At 42.1% G+C, this 17959-nt stretch overlaps 1 protein-coding gene across 1 annotated transcript in view; it reads right to left on the bottom strand.

Moving 5' to 3' along the window:
* Nucleotides 1-17959, bottom strand: part of FAM91A1 (family with sequence similarity 91 member A1) — a 1180047-nt gene that overhangs the window by 613497 nt on the left and 548591 nt on the right. Inside the window, exon 17 of the mRNA XM_069621589.1 lies at nt 7966-8100. Within this exon, the coding sequence (XP_069477690.1) occupies nt 7966-8100 (135 nt within the window). The remainder of the gene's footprint in view (nt 1-7965; nt 8101-17959) is intronic.

Here is a 17959-nt window from a genome sequence, read left to right as displayed (position 1 = left end):
TTGGAGGATTGGTATCTGTTGCCCTGAAATGTGTTTCCTTGCGTCTTTTGACCATAGGAAGATCGATTATACCCTCTGTCTTTTGACGATGAGCCTCAAAAGGGCAAAAAGACCTACGGTCTCTATATTTATCCTTTAAGGAACTGATCGCTCGAGCTGTGTCCGTTTTTATTCCTTTTATGTGGTCATCTATCTTCTTACCAAATAACTCTTGCCCATCAAAAGGCATGTCCAGTATTTGTGCTTGCACCTCAGGTCTGAAATTTGTGGCTTTCATCCAGGCCTGTCCCCTTAGAACACTGCCACGAGCCATCTGCCTGAATCTTGACTCAGCCACATCGACTGCAGTATCGATCATATGATCTGAAGTAGCTTCTCCATCTGCAATGATCAACTTGGCTTCTTCCTGGAGATCCACAGGTGCTCAGCTTGGACATGCGAAGCCAAAGTTCGCGGTCAAACCTAGCGGTCATGGCCAGCGCGTTACTGGCTCTAATAGTGAGGGATGCTGAGGAAGACACTTTTCTGCCCATGGCTTCCAACTTACAACCTTCCTTGTCTGGCGGTGCTGACAGTGGTGATGAAGGGTTGGCTAACTTTTTTCTGGCGGCTACAGTGAAAACAGAGTCTGCCTTAGTATGACCCTTTAGACAAAGCGGTGCCGAGCCTGGCGCCTTGTATTTCTTTTCAGGTCTTCAAACCAGAGCAGGTGTGGATAATGGCGTGGCCAGTATCTTTGACCCAGACTCCCATATGGTGACGAGAAGAGGAATGGCGGTAACCGTTCTTCTGCGCTTGCCCCTGTTCTCGTAAAACACTGATTTCTTCTCTTCCGATGCAACTTGTAATTTGAACAAGCCTGCAGCTTTTTTCTGATAATCGTATGAAATGATACTAAATCGTCCTGTGGTGAAGAATCACCTGGAGAGTCTTTCTTTCTGGGCTTCTCAACGATATAATCATCCCATTCACTAGGAGCATCAGGCTCCTGTGTGATCTCCCCTTCTTCAGGGTCAGAGAAATCCCTGAACGGGTCCTCTTTCCAATCAGAGACTGAAACAGACGATGGTACCATAGTTGGATCTCGAACCGGAGATCGAGGTCTATGTGACAATGCTGGAGACGGGACCCTTGTCGGAGAAGCACTGAGTGTTCTGCTCCTGGATCTACGTGGAGGCTCAGGCGATCTTGCTCTTTTCTGTGGTCTACTCCTGGAAGGGGAGTGACTTGGTGTACTATGTTGGGGTGAGATGTCCCTCTGGTGGGTTCTCGACTCTTTCGGCACAGATGACCTATTCTTTTCTTCTTGCCATCTGTTGAATTCCTCAATGATCCTTCGCATCGATTCCATGAGCACAGGCTCATAAGGATCGGCAACGACCTCAGAAGACGGTTGCCAGGGAGGACCGTTTTCTGTGGGGGTGAGAAAAGGTTGCTCACCAAGAAATTCCATGTCTGAGAACTCCTCTTGAAGAATGATGTCAGGGAGTTCTGTCATCTTTTTTAAAGGAGATAATTGTGCTCCAAGTGGTTCAGGAGCCTCGGAGGCGTTGCTCCCATAGGCTTGGGGAGACCGCTCACATTGGATGATTTTTCTGTGACGTCCGTGTTAGGCAGACACCTGTGCAGTTCCCTTAGGGACCACTGCAAAAGATTTAAGACTACAGGTGTTGGCAGTAAACCCACTTGGTAGCAGTCTGTACCACCCAGATTTACCTGGTAGCTGTGGCTGAGCAGTCAGACTTCCCTCAAGAAGAGTTAGACAGTATGCAAAGTATACTCAATAGGTACTCAGATACAATAATACAAGCAAACATTGACCAGAGCTTTGGTATCAAAGTATATAATTATTTATTTAAAAACACACAGTTGAAACACTCCAGCACTCTTACTGTAAAATATTCTAAACAGTTACTATATACACCCCTTTTTCCCTATTAGAAAATCACAGTAAAACACCACTTATTTTCATACAGAGGTGAGCGCTTAACTAGATTGCACTAATAAGTTTGTGAAAAGGGGGAGAGGGGAGACAGAATATGAAAAGGTACACCACTCTACGATTCCAGAACACTGTTAGCAAGGCAGAGAGCAAAAAGTCACTGGTGAGCCAAAGTCCAAAGGCTGGGCCCACTCTTAGAGAGAGCAGAGCACAAATGCGCCCAAGATCGCACAGTTACACTAGGCTTGGAAAGTCTTGCAGAGGGTTCAGAAAAGCGTTTAGAGAGGCTTAGAAAAGTTTAGCCAAGGTGTCCCAGGCTAACCCAGGTTCGAAAGCCGGGGGCTAAATCTACCCCGTACAGTCGGTAGCAAGGGAAGCCAGGCGGGACACGGTACCTTAAGTGGGAAGGATCCTCCAGCGGTGGCAGTTGTTCCTGGTAGTGGGTGCAAGTTGCGTCGTCGTCCAGGGGAAGAGAAGATCTCGACTTGGAGGAAAGATGAAGGTCGTTGCACTACCAGGGCAGAAACCAGCCGTAGAGTTTTTCGGTTAAAGGTGGTACCTTTGTCTCGCGGTGTTGGTAAAACGTGGTATCCCGGTTGCCGGGGTGCTTGGCACGGGCAAGGCGGCCACGAGATACGTCGGGAAAGCGAAAAGACGGTGAAACTGGTTATCCCCACCAGTTAAAGGAAGAAGACTCTCCGGCGGGAGATCTCCTCTGTCGTTGGGAAAAAGTGGTGAGACGGTCCAGCAGGGCTCCACCGGTAGTGGTGTCGTGGTAGGTCAGCTTCTCCATCGTCGGATTCTTAGGTCCTGTGGCGACTTCTGAAGTTCCAGTCCCCAAAGCCCTGCTTTTATGTAGCAAAACCCCATTCACTCAGCCTAGCTGTCACTCAAACATGATAAGTGGTGAGCCGACCGGCTCACCACTTGGGCCGATCAGGACGGAGTGCGACTTCAGTTGCCTAGGCAACTCAGTCCAGGGTGCCTAAACTCCCCTCCACCCCTCCTAAGTAAAGCAGACATAGTGGCACCACTTTGGAGGGCTTCTGTGGAGAAGCCCGCCAAAAAGTGGAACAAAGGGCTCGACTTGGGTTGGAGTCACAGAAGAGAACACAAACGCCATTTTAGAATCAAGTTTTGGCAAAAAATACCAACCGGAGAATTAATATTAATTGAATAAACCGGCAGTATGTTCGAGGCTACCGTAAATAATTAAAGATAGTAGCCTAAAACAATGGGAAATCCCATAGGAAAATATTTGCGGTTGAATATAAAAAGTAGTATCCACTGCCACCAGCTAAAACTCGATCAGGGGGGACGGAGACGTGCCCCCTCGACTAACAGACATTGAGGCAATCGAATTGCCCCAGCCAGTACGTCCACAACATGATGGTTGGTAATGGTTCTGTTCAGAATTTAAGACTAGTAAAGTCAATGGTGACTTTTATGCCCTGGGAGACAGTAGTCAGTCCCAGGGTATGGAGTCTACACTGGGGGGTCACTATGACACCCCTGTGTTACTGTACTGAGGGTGCTGTCTAACACATCACAAAAACACATGAAACCCTATGGAGTAAAAGACCCCATAGCCCATTAACCACTTCTAGATCCAAAGAAAACACACTCAAATCATGTCCAAGAGTAAGGGTAAAAGAGTCTCAGTCTTGGCAGGAGAAAAAAATAAACCCCAAAAATCCAGCAAAGCTGCTGGGGGACTCACTAGGTTAGGAAATTCAGCCTAAACAGAGAATTCTCCCTAACAGTCCGCGAGGGACGTTTTGGGCCTTATTTCTTCCGTAGATAAAGAAGTTTGTGGTGTCGTCGACGGTGGCTTCGAACACAGTGGTTTCGTCGACGAAGACTTTGAAGGTGTTTGGTGGCCCTTATCCATGGACAAGTGCTTAGTCGACCAGTTATGAGCTTCCTTCGTCGACAACATTTTTGTAGAGGATTTGGTCATAGACGATGAGGCTTGGAACGTCGTCATCGATGGGGTTTTCGTTGACGGCCTGGTCATCGGCGGGTCCCTATCCTTGCTGCTGCTCATAGATGGCTTCTCCGTGGACGACTGCCCCCACCCCCCGGTTTATTGAAAACCCCTCCTTATCTTTGGAGGTGGTTTTTTCTTCAGGATGCCGTATCTTGTGGCCTCCAGAGCCCAAGTAGGGTATGGAAGAAGTGCTGCCAGCTTTCTCTTACTCTTTAGAGCGGGAGAGGAACTCCTTTCCACTGAAGAGGCCCTTCTCTTAGAAGTGTGCCTCTCAGATGGTTTAGTAGACAGTACAGGAGCTGTTTTGGCAGAGGACAGACCTTTGGCTTCTAGGTGTAACAGAAGTCTCGTGTGTCTGTCTTACAGGGTTTTGGTGGAGAAAGACTTGCACATGTTACATTTATTGATGTCATGAGGGTATAGGCAGTAGATGCAGTGGTCATGTGGATCCTTCATGTAGACCAGTTTTTTCCTGCACCTCGAGCAGTCCCTGAACAGGGAAGGCTTCTTGACAGCCTCAAGTTCAGCCATGCTGAGGAGAAATTCACTCAACGAATTTGAGGCAAGAAAAAAGATTCCCGGTGCCCAAAAGGTCAGAATAGATAGCCCCTAAACAGGAGAAAACAGTAGAATATATCATAAGAATATATACTACAAAAAAAGGGGAACAATATTCGAAAGCTCAGAGAGCTGGAGGATTCCCTCTGTCAGACTGCGGTGAAAAATCTGAAGATGGCTGACTGGGGTGGAGCTTAAGCCCGGTCACCTCATTGGTTGGGGCCATAAAGGAGCAAAGTGAGGTGGAGGGACTACACAATAGAATGGCTCTTAGACGACAATGGGGTATTTACATGCATTCTCTATGCAATAATGGATGTATATTAAAACATTTTAATAATTATTTTTATCACTGAGGATTCCCAGTCTGACGGCAGGGAATATTCAAGCATCTGAATCTATGAAAGATCCAATGCTGGAGAAATTATGTTTGTCATTTGTGTAATAGGTTTCCATATTGTATTTTTTGTAGTATCTCACTTTTTTTGTATCGAAGGGGAAGTTGTTCCTTTTAATGAATAAAAATTCAACATACTCTTCAATCCTGCTGTAGTTTACCCTAAAAATGAGTGAATCTCATGATCTGCATTTAACCCTTTCAGCGTACTGGGGAAGAAAAAAGATTTTCAAATTAAGAAAACTTTACGTTTGAGATTTAGTTCATTTTAAAATGTCACAACTTCAATACAAATCCATAACATGCACAAATATATCAACATAACGCACAGAGATTGTCAAAATTAATGAATGCTGAAATCATGCAACTGTGTAGCCTTAAGTATGGCGTTCAACTCATGCATTGTCCCTTGTTTACTAAAATGCTCACCTTACATGTGCAAAATCTTATATATATAAGATTATAGTGGTTTGACTTATCTTGTGGTTTACAAGGAAGTTATGAGGACTCCAAACATTTAGGTATTTTATTTGCCTTTTTGAACGAAGATATTTTGAGCAAGATAAAGGGAGAACATATGTAAATTGTGCATAATAACATTCAATGAAATTCATAGTCAAACTATGGAGGAACTTATTCACACAGTTGTGTGAATGGTTGATTGTTATTGACACAATCGTGATGCAAAGACTTCTAACAGAGTAGGAGACTTGACCCTGGGAAGAGGGTATGGGGACCCAGGCGTACCCCAGAGGAAGCGTGTTGGAGTCGGGAGGGCCCCAGCCCAAGTCCCTGTCCCTTCATGTGCCTGCACGCATGTCCTGAGTATCACTGACAAACACCCCATACCTGCACTGCCCAATTCTAGCCAGTTGCTCTCCGTTTGTTCCATAGGACTGCCAATACCAGCACTGGTGGAACAGCTGGTAAACAACCTAACACAATGAGAGATAGTGAGAGGACAAGACACCAAGCAAACAGCCCAGTATCCTTAGACTGAGCCACTACGCGACCCACACTAGCATGAAGCCAGCACTTACCCGATCAGAGACATTGCACACACCTGGGAAAGGGCAGCTGAGCAGTACCATCACTAACTGGCAAGAATGCCCTCACACAAAGTGAGAAACTGGAATGCTGTGGGCTGCCACTGCCAGAGACCGTAGGACTGGCATGTGAAAAAGGACCAGCTTAAGACCCCTTTTGCATGCTTCTTTGCTTGTAACCTCTCCACAAGCGAAAGGACAGTCAGCGTTTGGTGCAGGCAAAGAGCAGAGGAAGTGAACCAATGGAGGGAGGGTGGGAATGATAAAAGGGAGGACAGGAAACAGAATGATTCAATTGGGATCAAGGGAGGAGCAGGAGTGGGAAGGGCAGAGCACAAGAGTATAGAGTAGAGGTGCTGAAGGAGTGTGCAAGATGAGGTATCGGTTAGTGGGAGAAATTGGTACTTGGGTTTGAGTGTGCATTCAAGGTGGCAGAGAGATTATTAGGGAAAGCGTAGGTAAAGAATGAGAAGGTTAGTAGTGAAGTGAAAGGAGGATAACTGTGGGAGAAGGTGTGCGTGGAGGGAGAGTAGAAGTGTAGTAGCTGAGAATTGAGCGGGCAATTGAGAGGGGAAAGTAGTCATAGCAGTGTGGATAGGGAAGAGTAGTATTAGTGTGGAGAGGGGGGAGGAGAGGTTTTTGAAAGGTGACTGTAGTAGTGCGGGTAGAGAGGAGAGTAGTAGTGCTGTGGGGTAGGAAGAGAGAAACAGCTGTGTGTGGAGGAAACAGTAGAGAGGAACTTTGGAGGGATAGAAAAGGAATTATAGGGAGAAAGAGAAGAGACGGTGGGTGGAGAAGTAGGAGAGTAGAAACAGGAAAGGGAGAGTGACAGACACATAGGGAAGGGAACATTAGGACACAGAAGGAGAAGACCAAGTAAGGTTCAAGTGTCTGAAAAGTACAAACTGATACATTACACAACCTTAGGGAAATTCGAGTAGGGACAAACTAGATTATTTGCAGAGGGAGTTTGGATATAGAATGTTTGCCTTTGCCCATCACTGTCAGACAGTCTGTGTGCGTTCTTGAGGCCATCTGTGACAGACTTCGTTACAACGTTTAAAGATGAATATCCAGGAGGATAGCTCAGTGGCAATTTGCTTGCCTTGGGAGCAAGACGACATGAAGCAACATAGGTTCGATGCCCGCATCAGCGCTCAGAAACCTCTTGAGTATTTAAGTGCGTTATAAATATTTATAAATATGCAACTAAGACAAAAAAAATAATAATTCTGTAACAGCGCCTCGATGCCCCTGGGCTGTGTGAGCGCTTAAAACAAATGCAAAATAAATGAATACCTGTATATTGCCATTTATAATAAAGTGTTCCTGTTTTACAATGAAATTCCTGTGAAATTTCAAGCAATTCCTAAAGAAAAGATCTTCAGTTGGCAAACAAATGAACAGGTTGATCGATTTCATCTGTTTCATCAGAATTAGGAAACAGTACTCACCAGGTTGTGCATTAACATGCAATTCACTGGTAGCAATGACTAAGATAACATTTTGATTAGATAGATTCTGAACCTCAAAAAGTTGGGGTGTACCCATTCCCGCCCCTGTTTGCATTGTGTTTATCAATGGTATTACTCATCAGGAACTGCCCATCTGATAGTGGAGGGAACAATGTGAATGCTAGTGATCTGTATATGTCAAACACACTGAATATGCCCAAAACCCTCATTATATTTTCCTTCGTAAAACAAGATTGGTTGAGAACGAGAAAGATATGCACTTTGTGTATAAACTGTCATCATCATTTGACAAATCACATAGAAGTTAAAAAAATTTAACAACCATGAATGACAATAAATAGCAGTAGCCTTTCACAGAAAATGAAAGGAATTGTTTGTATGATTAATATCAGCATGACTACACCAATAGCCAAATACAAACTATCATGAGTGCAGGAGGATCAATGTCAGAAAAGAAAGAATGGTGTGGATGTATGCAGAGAGCAGCTACTGCTTCATTCCATCTAGTTTGAAACAACAAAGACTCTAGTAACACATCTTACAATCAATGTATGTACCTGAAAAACATCTGGAAGTTTTCGAAGTCTTGATCCTTTTGACAACAATAGGGAAGGTGGACCTTGCCCAGTTACATGGTACATGTAGAGTTTAAACCATACTGAACTAACTTCTGGTATTGATGGTCCAATATGCTGTAAAAGGACGAAATAGAAAAAAACAGACATGTTGTTGAAATATATATAAAAACAAGTTTAGATGCACAGCTCTGCCAGAACATCGTGCATGCTACTTTTCAAATATAGTTTGAATAGGAATGGATCAGATTTATGGACAATCCTAGCATTTCAATTGGTCTGTAAACCTGAATTTAGACATTTTATCATTACAGAAAACAGTGGATTAAAAGAGGAAGATTATGGTACAGAAAATTCTACTCAAAATGAAATCAGCATCCAAAATTATTCTGATACTTTTTTATTCTCTGCAGCAAACACACAAAACATAAAAGGACTATGAAATAACATACTAAGGCAATGTTTTACACTAATGAACACATTCCTCTTGTTAATGTTCTTTCCGATTGATGTTCCTCCCACGGATTCCTCAGTTATGATATATTCATATCCACAGCATAGCTGCTCTTTGGAAACTATGTTGGTGCCAGTATATATTGAGGAGCTGCACCCAGTGGCCTCAGTTAAGATAGCAGGTAAAATAGCTCAGTGGGTTGAGCCCTCGCTGCTGGGATCTGAACATGATCTGCAGGTCGGAGTTTCGAATCCCGACAAGGCCAACTCAGCCTTTCATCCTTCCGAGGTCAATAAATGAGTACCAATTTCAGTTGGGTGATATTGTATGTAAATATGTGCTCTGTAAAGCACTTTGGATAAAGGCGCTATATAAATAACACATAATTATCATTACACCCTTTGCCCCAAGCACAGGACACTCAGGGATTGTGGAACCAATAGTGTACTGGCTATAGGCCACGAGGGGCAGGTAGGGCAGACAATGAGGAACCTGTGGGAGGAACATCCATCAGAAAGTACATTACAGAGAGGGAGGTCATTTGTTCTTATGGATTCCTTCCTCCCACGGATTCTTCGTCTATGATGGACCCCCAATGCAGCACGCAGAACTGGAGGAGGGAGTAAGCAAGGGCACCACCGAGACAAGAAAACTCTGGAGGGCTGACCTACCAAAACTGCCAACCTGGCCTGAAGAGGAATCCAAGCAGTAACGCTTAACAAGCGTGGGCAGAGACTGCCACATGGCCATCTGGCAAATGTCCGGGACTGGGACTCATCCATCTGCAGGGAAAAGGTGGCAGACAATACTCTGGTAGAATGAGCTCCGAGACACTCAGGCACATCCTTTCCAGTCAGATCATAGCATTCCGACATGCAGTGTATGATCCACCTTGACACGGTCTGTTTGTTCACAGCCCTGACCGCACGTGCCCCTGCGTAAACCATGAGATGCTGGTCCTCTTTCCTGGCCTCTCTCGTTTGAGAGACGTAGTATCTGAGGGCCTGCACAGGGACTAGCCGATGGCATCGTTCCTCTGCTTTGCAAGGATTGGGCAGAGAAAAAACACAGGAAGATGGATATTTTGAGAGATATGGAAATCCGAGAGCAGCTTTGGAAGAAAAGAGAGCCTCATGAGAGTGTGTGGTCTGGGCAAGGACCCTCCCACCACTCCCCACCTGGGCCTTCTCGAGTGGTGGAGCTGGGAGAGAAACCTCTCTGAAATTTCCTTAACTTTGGAACTCTTACCTGCAGCCTGTGGTCGCCATTGTCGCAATCCAATAGTAAACGCACCTGAATAACGTGTTATATTGAACTGGTGGCTTTTGGGAACTAGGCCTCGTTCCCCATCAGGGCTGGACTCACTCAGAGCCAGGGACCTGCCTTACATTGGTCTGTACGTGTTCAACCAAAAAGTACTGAGTTTACTGGTACTAAAATGGACAGTTTTTTCTTATTCTCACTTACTTTAGAGTTACTGAGTGTTGCATCTGCTATAAATGCAATTGCATACAGTTCCTAAAAGTAAAGTGTTGAACCCAAAATGTGAATGTACATTTATATTTTATTATTAGTTGTTTGATAAAACTTGTTTTTAAATTGCTAAGAGCATATCTCAAAGGCCTAACAAATAATTGTATATTTTTAAACTTCTCTGTCTAACTGGAATTATTGCAGCATTCTTAGTGTGTCTCTAGATCACTCTCACACACTGCTTTACTGCTCTGCAACGCTACCTTGGCTAGACTTTCATTCAAGATGGCGGCGTTCCACGTGGCTACTGGAGCGCCGCCCTCTTGAAATTGATTTTAATAACCAGAATGAGATGACGTCACGCGTTCAAGCACTGTGGTGTCATCACAATAGTGTGCGCCATAGTAAGCGTGCTGTCATCCAAGCGTTACGTTATCTCATGTTATGATACATAGAGTGTGCAAAGGCAAATTATGCTGTTCTGTATTCTATAGTACTCAACATTTATTACATTTAGTATCTATTGTTTATCTGTTTAACATAAATATTCCACCTATGTATACGTTTCCATAATCCATGTACTAGTTCTATAATGTTGTGCAAGTTTAATTATACTGTCTATAATTACAACTAGTACATCAATAATGTAACTTAATAACTTCATAGTGATTTTGGTCCTCATAAAGTTGCCTTCATATCCATTTTTGCACATAGCTGAATCATATTGTATATAGATTGCAACCATTTGTTTAGTTGTTTTATTATTATTTTTATGGTGGATTAGGCCCTCCTCATGTTATCTACATATTAATTATGGTTCAGATGTAACAAATGATCTATCCATGCTTACTGATATTAGCTTTATCCATTGTTCACTCCTATAGCCATTATGGTGTTGTACCTATATGGTACCTCGCCATGTTAACATTAATGACCATTTCATATTTTCTGATGCCCATATTCTATCTTTGTTCATTACATTTTCCAAAGTTATAACAGATATTTTTGTTTCCCATGGTGAACACATGACTTACAAGAAATTGTGCATTTCATTATCCATGTTAAGTCCATCTGTGATAGTCCTTAGATTCCAGATAACTCTTGCTTCTTGCTGACGTAAAGTCTTTTCTCTGTCTCTCATCTTTGGGTTTGGTCCAGTAGGTTTGATGCCAAACAATTTTAAATTTAAAGTTTTTTTGCTCAGTTTGGTGTTCCTTGTGCCAATGCTCAGCTAATGCAGTTTTTCGATCCAATGCATTCAGGCTGTTGAGATGTTCCCTGATACTTGTATTCAGGTCACGGATGGCGCTACCCACGTATTTTATTACAAATTACAAATGCACACAATGATATATATATATACTTATATATAACAGAGGTAGTCCTGCAGTTTATAAATTCATGGAAGTTAAATTACTTTCCCATGTTTATCAGTATATGTGTGGATGTTACTCAATGCATGTGTGCACATGCTGCAGTTGGCACACTTATAAAATCCTTTGATAGGATTTATGTTAAAATGCTGGTTTGGCATGCCTGTTTTTTTTGTCCATAAAACTTGGGCTGAGTTTAGTTCCCAATGTTGGGGCTTTGGTGTATACAAGACTTGGTCATGCCAAAATATAATAATTCAGGTCTGGACCTAGATCCAACAGATACAATTTTTAAATCATTTGATTATTATTTTAACATTGCATGATCATTCTGACTTTGTCCCTGCTGGATTTCTTTTCTGGTGTATTTTTGGTTTCAGGAGTTCTATACGATCTGTAAATATGATCTTATCTCTGGTCTTAGTGGAACACTGTTTGAGATATCCTTGTGCTAGGAACCAGTCTTCTAAGAGCTCACAGTCTTGATGATACATGGAATCCTTGCTAAAATGTCTCCTTGTCCTACTAAATTTGCCTATCGGGAGGTTATTAGTCCTTTCGCAGTGGCAGCTGTCTGCATGTAAGGTAGCATTCACTTCAGTTTTCTTACAGAATGTCCTATTAAGTATCATTCAATTGTCAAAGTAAATGCATAAATCAAGAAAATTAATCTGTGTTCGACTTTCATCAAGAGTAAACTGCAGTCCAAATTGATTTTCGTTCAAGTATTCACAGTAGTTGTCTAAATTCTGTTCACTACCATTTCATATTATCAAAACATATTCAATGCATCTTACCCATTTAATTGCCCTTTGGACAGATCTGGATGCATGATTGCATATTTTTGCCTAAATTCTCCTACAAATAAGTTTGCCATCATGGTGCAAAGCATGTCCCCATTGCTAAACCCCTGGTTTGTTGATGTAGCTTATCCTTAAACAGAAACACATTGTTTTTCAAGACAAAGGCTAAACATTATTTCAACATTTTCACATATAAACAGTATGATGCAGATTCATTCTGGTAGATATAATCAATACTTTGTAATGTTAGAACATGGTCTATCAACGTGTACAGTGCCTTAACATTCATAGTTGCCATCAAATATATGTCTTTCCACTCAAATGTGTCTAGATTTTCAAGTACATGCATCATGTCTCTGATATAGGAATCCAATGTATAAACCTCTGGTCTTAGAATAATTTCAATAAACTTGGATATGTTTTCCGTTGCCTACCCGATACCAGTGACTTTTGGTCTGACCTCAGGTAAATTTAGATAGTCCTTGTGGACTCTTATATGGATAGACCATTTGTTACATCCGAACCATAATTAGAAGAGGATGGAGCTAGACTTAACCTCATTGAAAGGCATGGCCCTGCGTGCTCGAGGTGTGTTCTGCTTGAAAGCTAATTCCACTTCTTCTTGTGAATTGCTTAGCTTGGCCAATACTAATTTCGAAAATGAAAAGTCACCCCAGGGTCACAGCTATAAAGAGTTAAATGAGTCTCTTTTAATTGAAATAGACTGGTCATACGACAAAAAGCGTCCAATCCCATTTATACATTTAAAAAAATAATTTATACATAAACTGAATAGATGGGATTGACCCAGAATTATATCCACCTGTCCACCCTGAAGGGGTATGATGCTGTAATGCATATGTAACCCACAGATACAGAAAGTCCCAACAATACCTGTTATTATGCCCAGATCTGGAGGTAAAGCAATTTATGCTAAGGTTGCGGACAAATCAACTCCAGGTATTAGCGGTTGTTGGGCCTCGGTTGGGCATTCCACTAAAGGATAGGTATTATCGTATCTGCATGAAGGGAGAACACCTTGAATCCATCAGGCACGTTTTAACAATGTGCCCTCGATTAGGCCCGTTGTATATGTGCCTGTTGGGAAAGTTGGTAAGCAACTACGACACCATTAAGGGAGAGTCCTTCTGGGATTAACTGCCTAAATTCAGACTCTATTGGGACCCAGCTGGCATTATATAGGGTCTGGGATAGAGTTAAAAGTTTATTACCAAACCAGCCGGTTATAGTGGTCCCCAGAGCGGCTCCCTAGGGTCTGGTCCACATGTCTGTTGCCCGATGTTTGGTTTTAGGCCATTAGGCTCGATGTTTGATGTTTGGTGTTGGTGCTTAGTGGCTATTGTCATTGCCTTGCCTCAGGTATTATGTATATTTGGGTTGCTCAGGATGCATAAGAAGTGAGACTTACATTATTCATTCATTCATGTATTCATGTATATTGTATTACACTTAGATTTATATGCTTAAAACCTATTATGCTTATTTAATGTGTAGTTTGTATGCATGTTTGTATTAATTTATTAGAAGTATTTTGTACTTAGTATTGATTGTGTTAAGTTCAAATGTGAACTAATTCACAATAAATGTATTATTATTATAATTAGAATTAATATGTAGATAATATGAGGCAGGCCTAAACCACCATAATGATAGTAATAAAAAGATTAAACAACTTGTTGCAATGTGTATACAATATGATTCAGATATGTGCAATAATGGATATGAAGGCAACTTGATGGGGACAAAAATCAATATGAAGTGATTAAGTTATGTTATTGAGTTACTTTATGTAATTACAGACAGTATAATATAACTTGCACAGCATTATAAAACAAGAACATGGATTAGGGACACGTATACATAGTGGAAGATTAGTGTTAAACAGATAAACAATAGATACTAAATGTATTAACCAACCAATATTGTGGACTATACAGTACAGAACAGCATAATTTGCCTTTGCACACTCTATGTATCATAACATGAGATAACGTAACGCTTAGATGACAGCAAGCTTACTAAGGCGCTCACTGTTGCGACAAAGTCACGGCGCTCAAATGCGTGTTGTCATCACGTTAATGTTATTATAATGACTTTCAAGAGGGTGGCGCTCCAGCAGCCACGCGGAACACTGCCACCTTGAAAGAAAATAGCAATGAAAGAAAAAAGAACCTAACACAAGGTAAGATTTAAGGAAGAATAAACAAAGGAATAGGATATTAACACAATACCAAATAGGCGGAGTGTTTGCCGAGTGTTTGGCAGTGGAGAACAAGAAGCTCTGTTACCTATTCCCTTGTTGGAGTCTGTTGGAGTCTGTCCTTTGTTTCTACTACTGGTAACCATAAAGTCTACTCACAGACGTGGAGCGTAGCAGAGTGTTTGCTGAGTGTCCGCCGATGTGCGAGCAAATGGACCCTGAAACATCATGAGAAATGTACTCACGAACAAGGTACGTGCACTAGATGCGACTGTTGAAAAACAGACTTTTTGCTACACCGTTAGCTTCAACATTTATCACATCAGCTATAAAGTCTGCCATAAAAGTAACTTCAAAACAAATCAAAAAGTCAACTATAATTTTACATTCTAACAAAGTCTGTGAACTAGACATAAATCATATGCCGTCACCAATTTCACCCAAAAACTGTTCCTCACCGATGATTGACGTTTGTCTAACGCCTGGGGGGGTCGATGGTGTGCTGCGAGGAGGTGCTGCATTGTCTCTGTGACTCCGGCGGCCCCGGCGCTGCAGCCTGTGCGGGTGAAGACAAGGGCGAGTTGCTTGCCCAGCATGAAGTTGGGTGCGGCGGAGACGCTGCGGGTGGGGGTGTGGATGTGCCCACTCTTGCGGCGAGTTTGGTGGGCGCATCGGGGAGCCCTCGCTCTATGGCGTGCTGGGGGTCAGGGGGGTGCAGTGAGGAGGGCGCGGCGGCTGAGACCTCGCACCGCGATCCACTTCCTTGTGTGGCCGGAGCCTGCGATGGGAGTGAGCCAACCCAGCCTCCGGCAGATGCAGGCACGGACAACGGGGCCGTTTCTCTGCTCCCTGGCGCTACTGTTGGTGTGTGCTCTGCCTCAAAGAAGCAGGAATCGAGATGCCTCTGCAGCGAGGCTAACATCGCCCTGCTGACTGCCAACGTGCTAAACCATAAACCCACGCAAATACCTGAAATATCAAAATCAACGGTATTTCAGTTTGAACACTTACAAAAATCTGATAACACACCCACTCCTGAACCTTTAAACATGTGCAAATGCGAACCCGAAAGCATGTAAATACAAAAAGAAAGCACCATCAGCAAGAAATTAAAAAATGTCTGTGCAAAAAACAAGAACACTTGCATAGATGGTGTGCGCCCAAAAGGTCTCGGGCTATCTGGAATACAAAGCCAGATAAAATATGCAATAAAAAGGTGCCACTCTAGTTCCGAGATCGGAACATTAAGGTGGCATTTTAATGGAAAACCAGTGCAAATTGATGCGACCAAATCTATCAACAAGAGCAAAACGCAAATATGCAATAACAGGCAAGAAAGCATAGCACCGAAAATAGTGCCAGATGGCAGAAGCACTCCTCGCAAAGGAAACACCAATTTGGAAATAACAGATGATGACCTATTATCAAATACAGCTGAGATGATTGACACGCAAACAACAAATCCAACTTCAGAAAATCTTAGCTCTAAAACCGTAAATGCGGAAAAAAATCCCAATGAAACAATTCAAAAAGAAGGCTCGCCAAAGCATAATGTGAAATAGACACAAAATGAATCATGGGCGTCTAAACGCCCACGGATACATTCACCAGCACAGAGCACTTCAAAAAACATACAGTGCAAACTCCTAGATCCTGTAGTGCAAGTTGTATCGACAGCCAAAACCACAAACAAAAATAATACTGAACTAGAAAGTCAAAGATCAAGGTCATTTGAAGAGGGAGAGATAAACAACGTGCCCTAGAAATAAAAGCATTACAAGAACACATCGAAAATGTTCTGACACATACAAACAGTCGCTCAAAGGAGACTATGCAATCGGACGATAACACCTCCTCATCATCAGAGTATAGCTCAAATGAGAGTAACAGAAACAAAGCATCTAATTCACAAAGACACAAAAACTTTACACTTAATAGGGAAAAAAAGAAACAAGGTGGCTGAAAGAGGCGCAGGAAGCCATAATCTCCTCAGTATCAATAACTATGGCTCCTTTCCTAAAACTGTATGAAAGTCTAAATGAAAATCAACGAGACCAAACAACAATGATCGCACTAATGAACAGCAAAATGATCTACGTAGAATCAGTCATGGAGGCAATCAAAGAAAAGCCAAGCAGAGAGAAAGAAATGGATGGAGTCATTCTAAAAACATGATAGACCTATTACAAGACGCAAAATCTGATCAACATCTCTTCTTAGAACGGATTCGAGAGATCGTTATGACCCTAGCACCTCAAACAAAAGGCGCCGAAATAGGGGAAACAAGAAATACAAAAACTAGCGGTATGACAATGAGCGAGCCTGATACCATGCAGCCTACTGCATGTGAAGAACAAAGAGTCGCCTCAACAGTTATATCTAGTGTGACAACGACTCAAAAGCCAATATTATCCAAAAATGAAAAAGGTCAACAAATTCCATGTGAGATTTCAGACCAATCTGTGCAAACTACAGATAAAGCAGTCACAAGTGCCTTTTCAATATTCGATCAAAATGCAACTAAAAAGGCAGAAGAAACAAAATAAACGAATACACAAAAGAAAAGCTTAACAAGTGGTTGCAAACCAAAAAATGTGAAAAATAAAGAAAAGAAAAAGATCTGTGGGTCTAGGAGTTTAAGAAATTTTAAAACTACAGCGGAAGATGAGATTCCAAGCACCTCTGCTATGCCTCCACCTAGCAGTAAACCAGCAGAGACTCTGCCCCAGTTGGCACAAGGAAAGATCTTGACTGTATCGGTATCTTCCGAGGAATCCAGTATATACGATGGCAGTCTACAGGAACTTCTAGACTGCTCAGTATATGACACTGAAAATTTGCAAGAAAATGAAACCCAAGAACGGGTAATTATGGATTTCAATATATACGAATCCACAGAAGTATTTATTGACTCTAAGGCTAATAACAAAAAAAGTGAAGAAAACTTCCTAACTTTAAGTGACAAACTGAAAAAATGTACAGCTAAATCACTGAAATGAAAGGACCTAAGTAAATCGCCCTGACGAAAAAGTCACCACCTGAAAATCTGAATAATGCCCACCAAAAAGATATAGGAAATGTGACAAGAACACTGAGTGTAAGACAAGGAACTTCAAGAAAAACTGGACAAAACAAAAAATGGATGAAGCAAAAAACCAAAACAACTGACAAATACGGTTGTGATACTTGAGAGAAGGGCAAGACACTCGGCGAATATTAAATAGATCAGCAGTCATGAAACTTCTACAATATATTCCTCAACTAAAAATGATAAAATCAGAGGAAATCTTGTCTGTAAGCTTCCCCGTTGATGCACGTGTTGATCTAGTAGAAATTGTGACAAACTCGGTCATACTTGCCTCTATTATGTTAGAAGCTCATGAAAACTTCAGAGTACTAGGTTTCAAGATCACAAAACTAGTAGATAACCAAAACCCCGATGAAGAGACAGGGGTTCATAGCAATAACAAAATTGAGCATTCCAACAGAGATTTCTCTAAAGATGATGAAGTGAAATATAACAAACCGTGAAAGGAGAACGTGAAGTCAAAACAGAGAGGGAACTGAATATGATCAGAGTCACCTTGGTGGCAGCAATGATCCAACAAGGCAAATTACAGAATCAACGCAACAACAATTAAAGGAAGATGAA

The sequence above is a fragment of the Ambystoma mexicanum genome, chromosome 5q, assembly GCF_040938575.1.
Source record: "Ambystoma mexicanum isolate Mex_15411 chromosome 5q, UKY_AmexF1_1, whole genome shotgun sequence".
Lineage (NCBI taxonomy): Eukaryota > Metazoa > Chordata > Amphibia > Caudata > Ambystomatidae > Ambystoma > Ambystoma mexicanum.
Note: the sequence above shows the minus strand (reverse complement) of the source record. Positions and strands in the feature narration are given on the sequence as shown.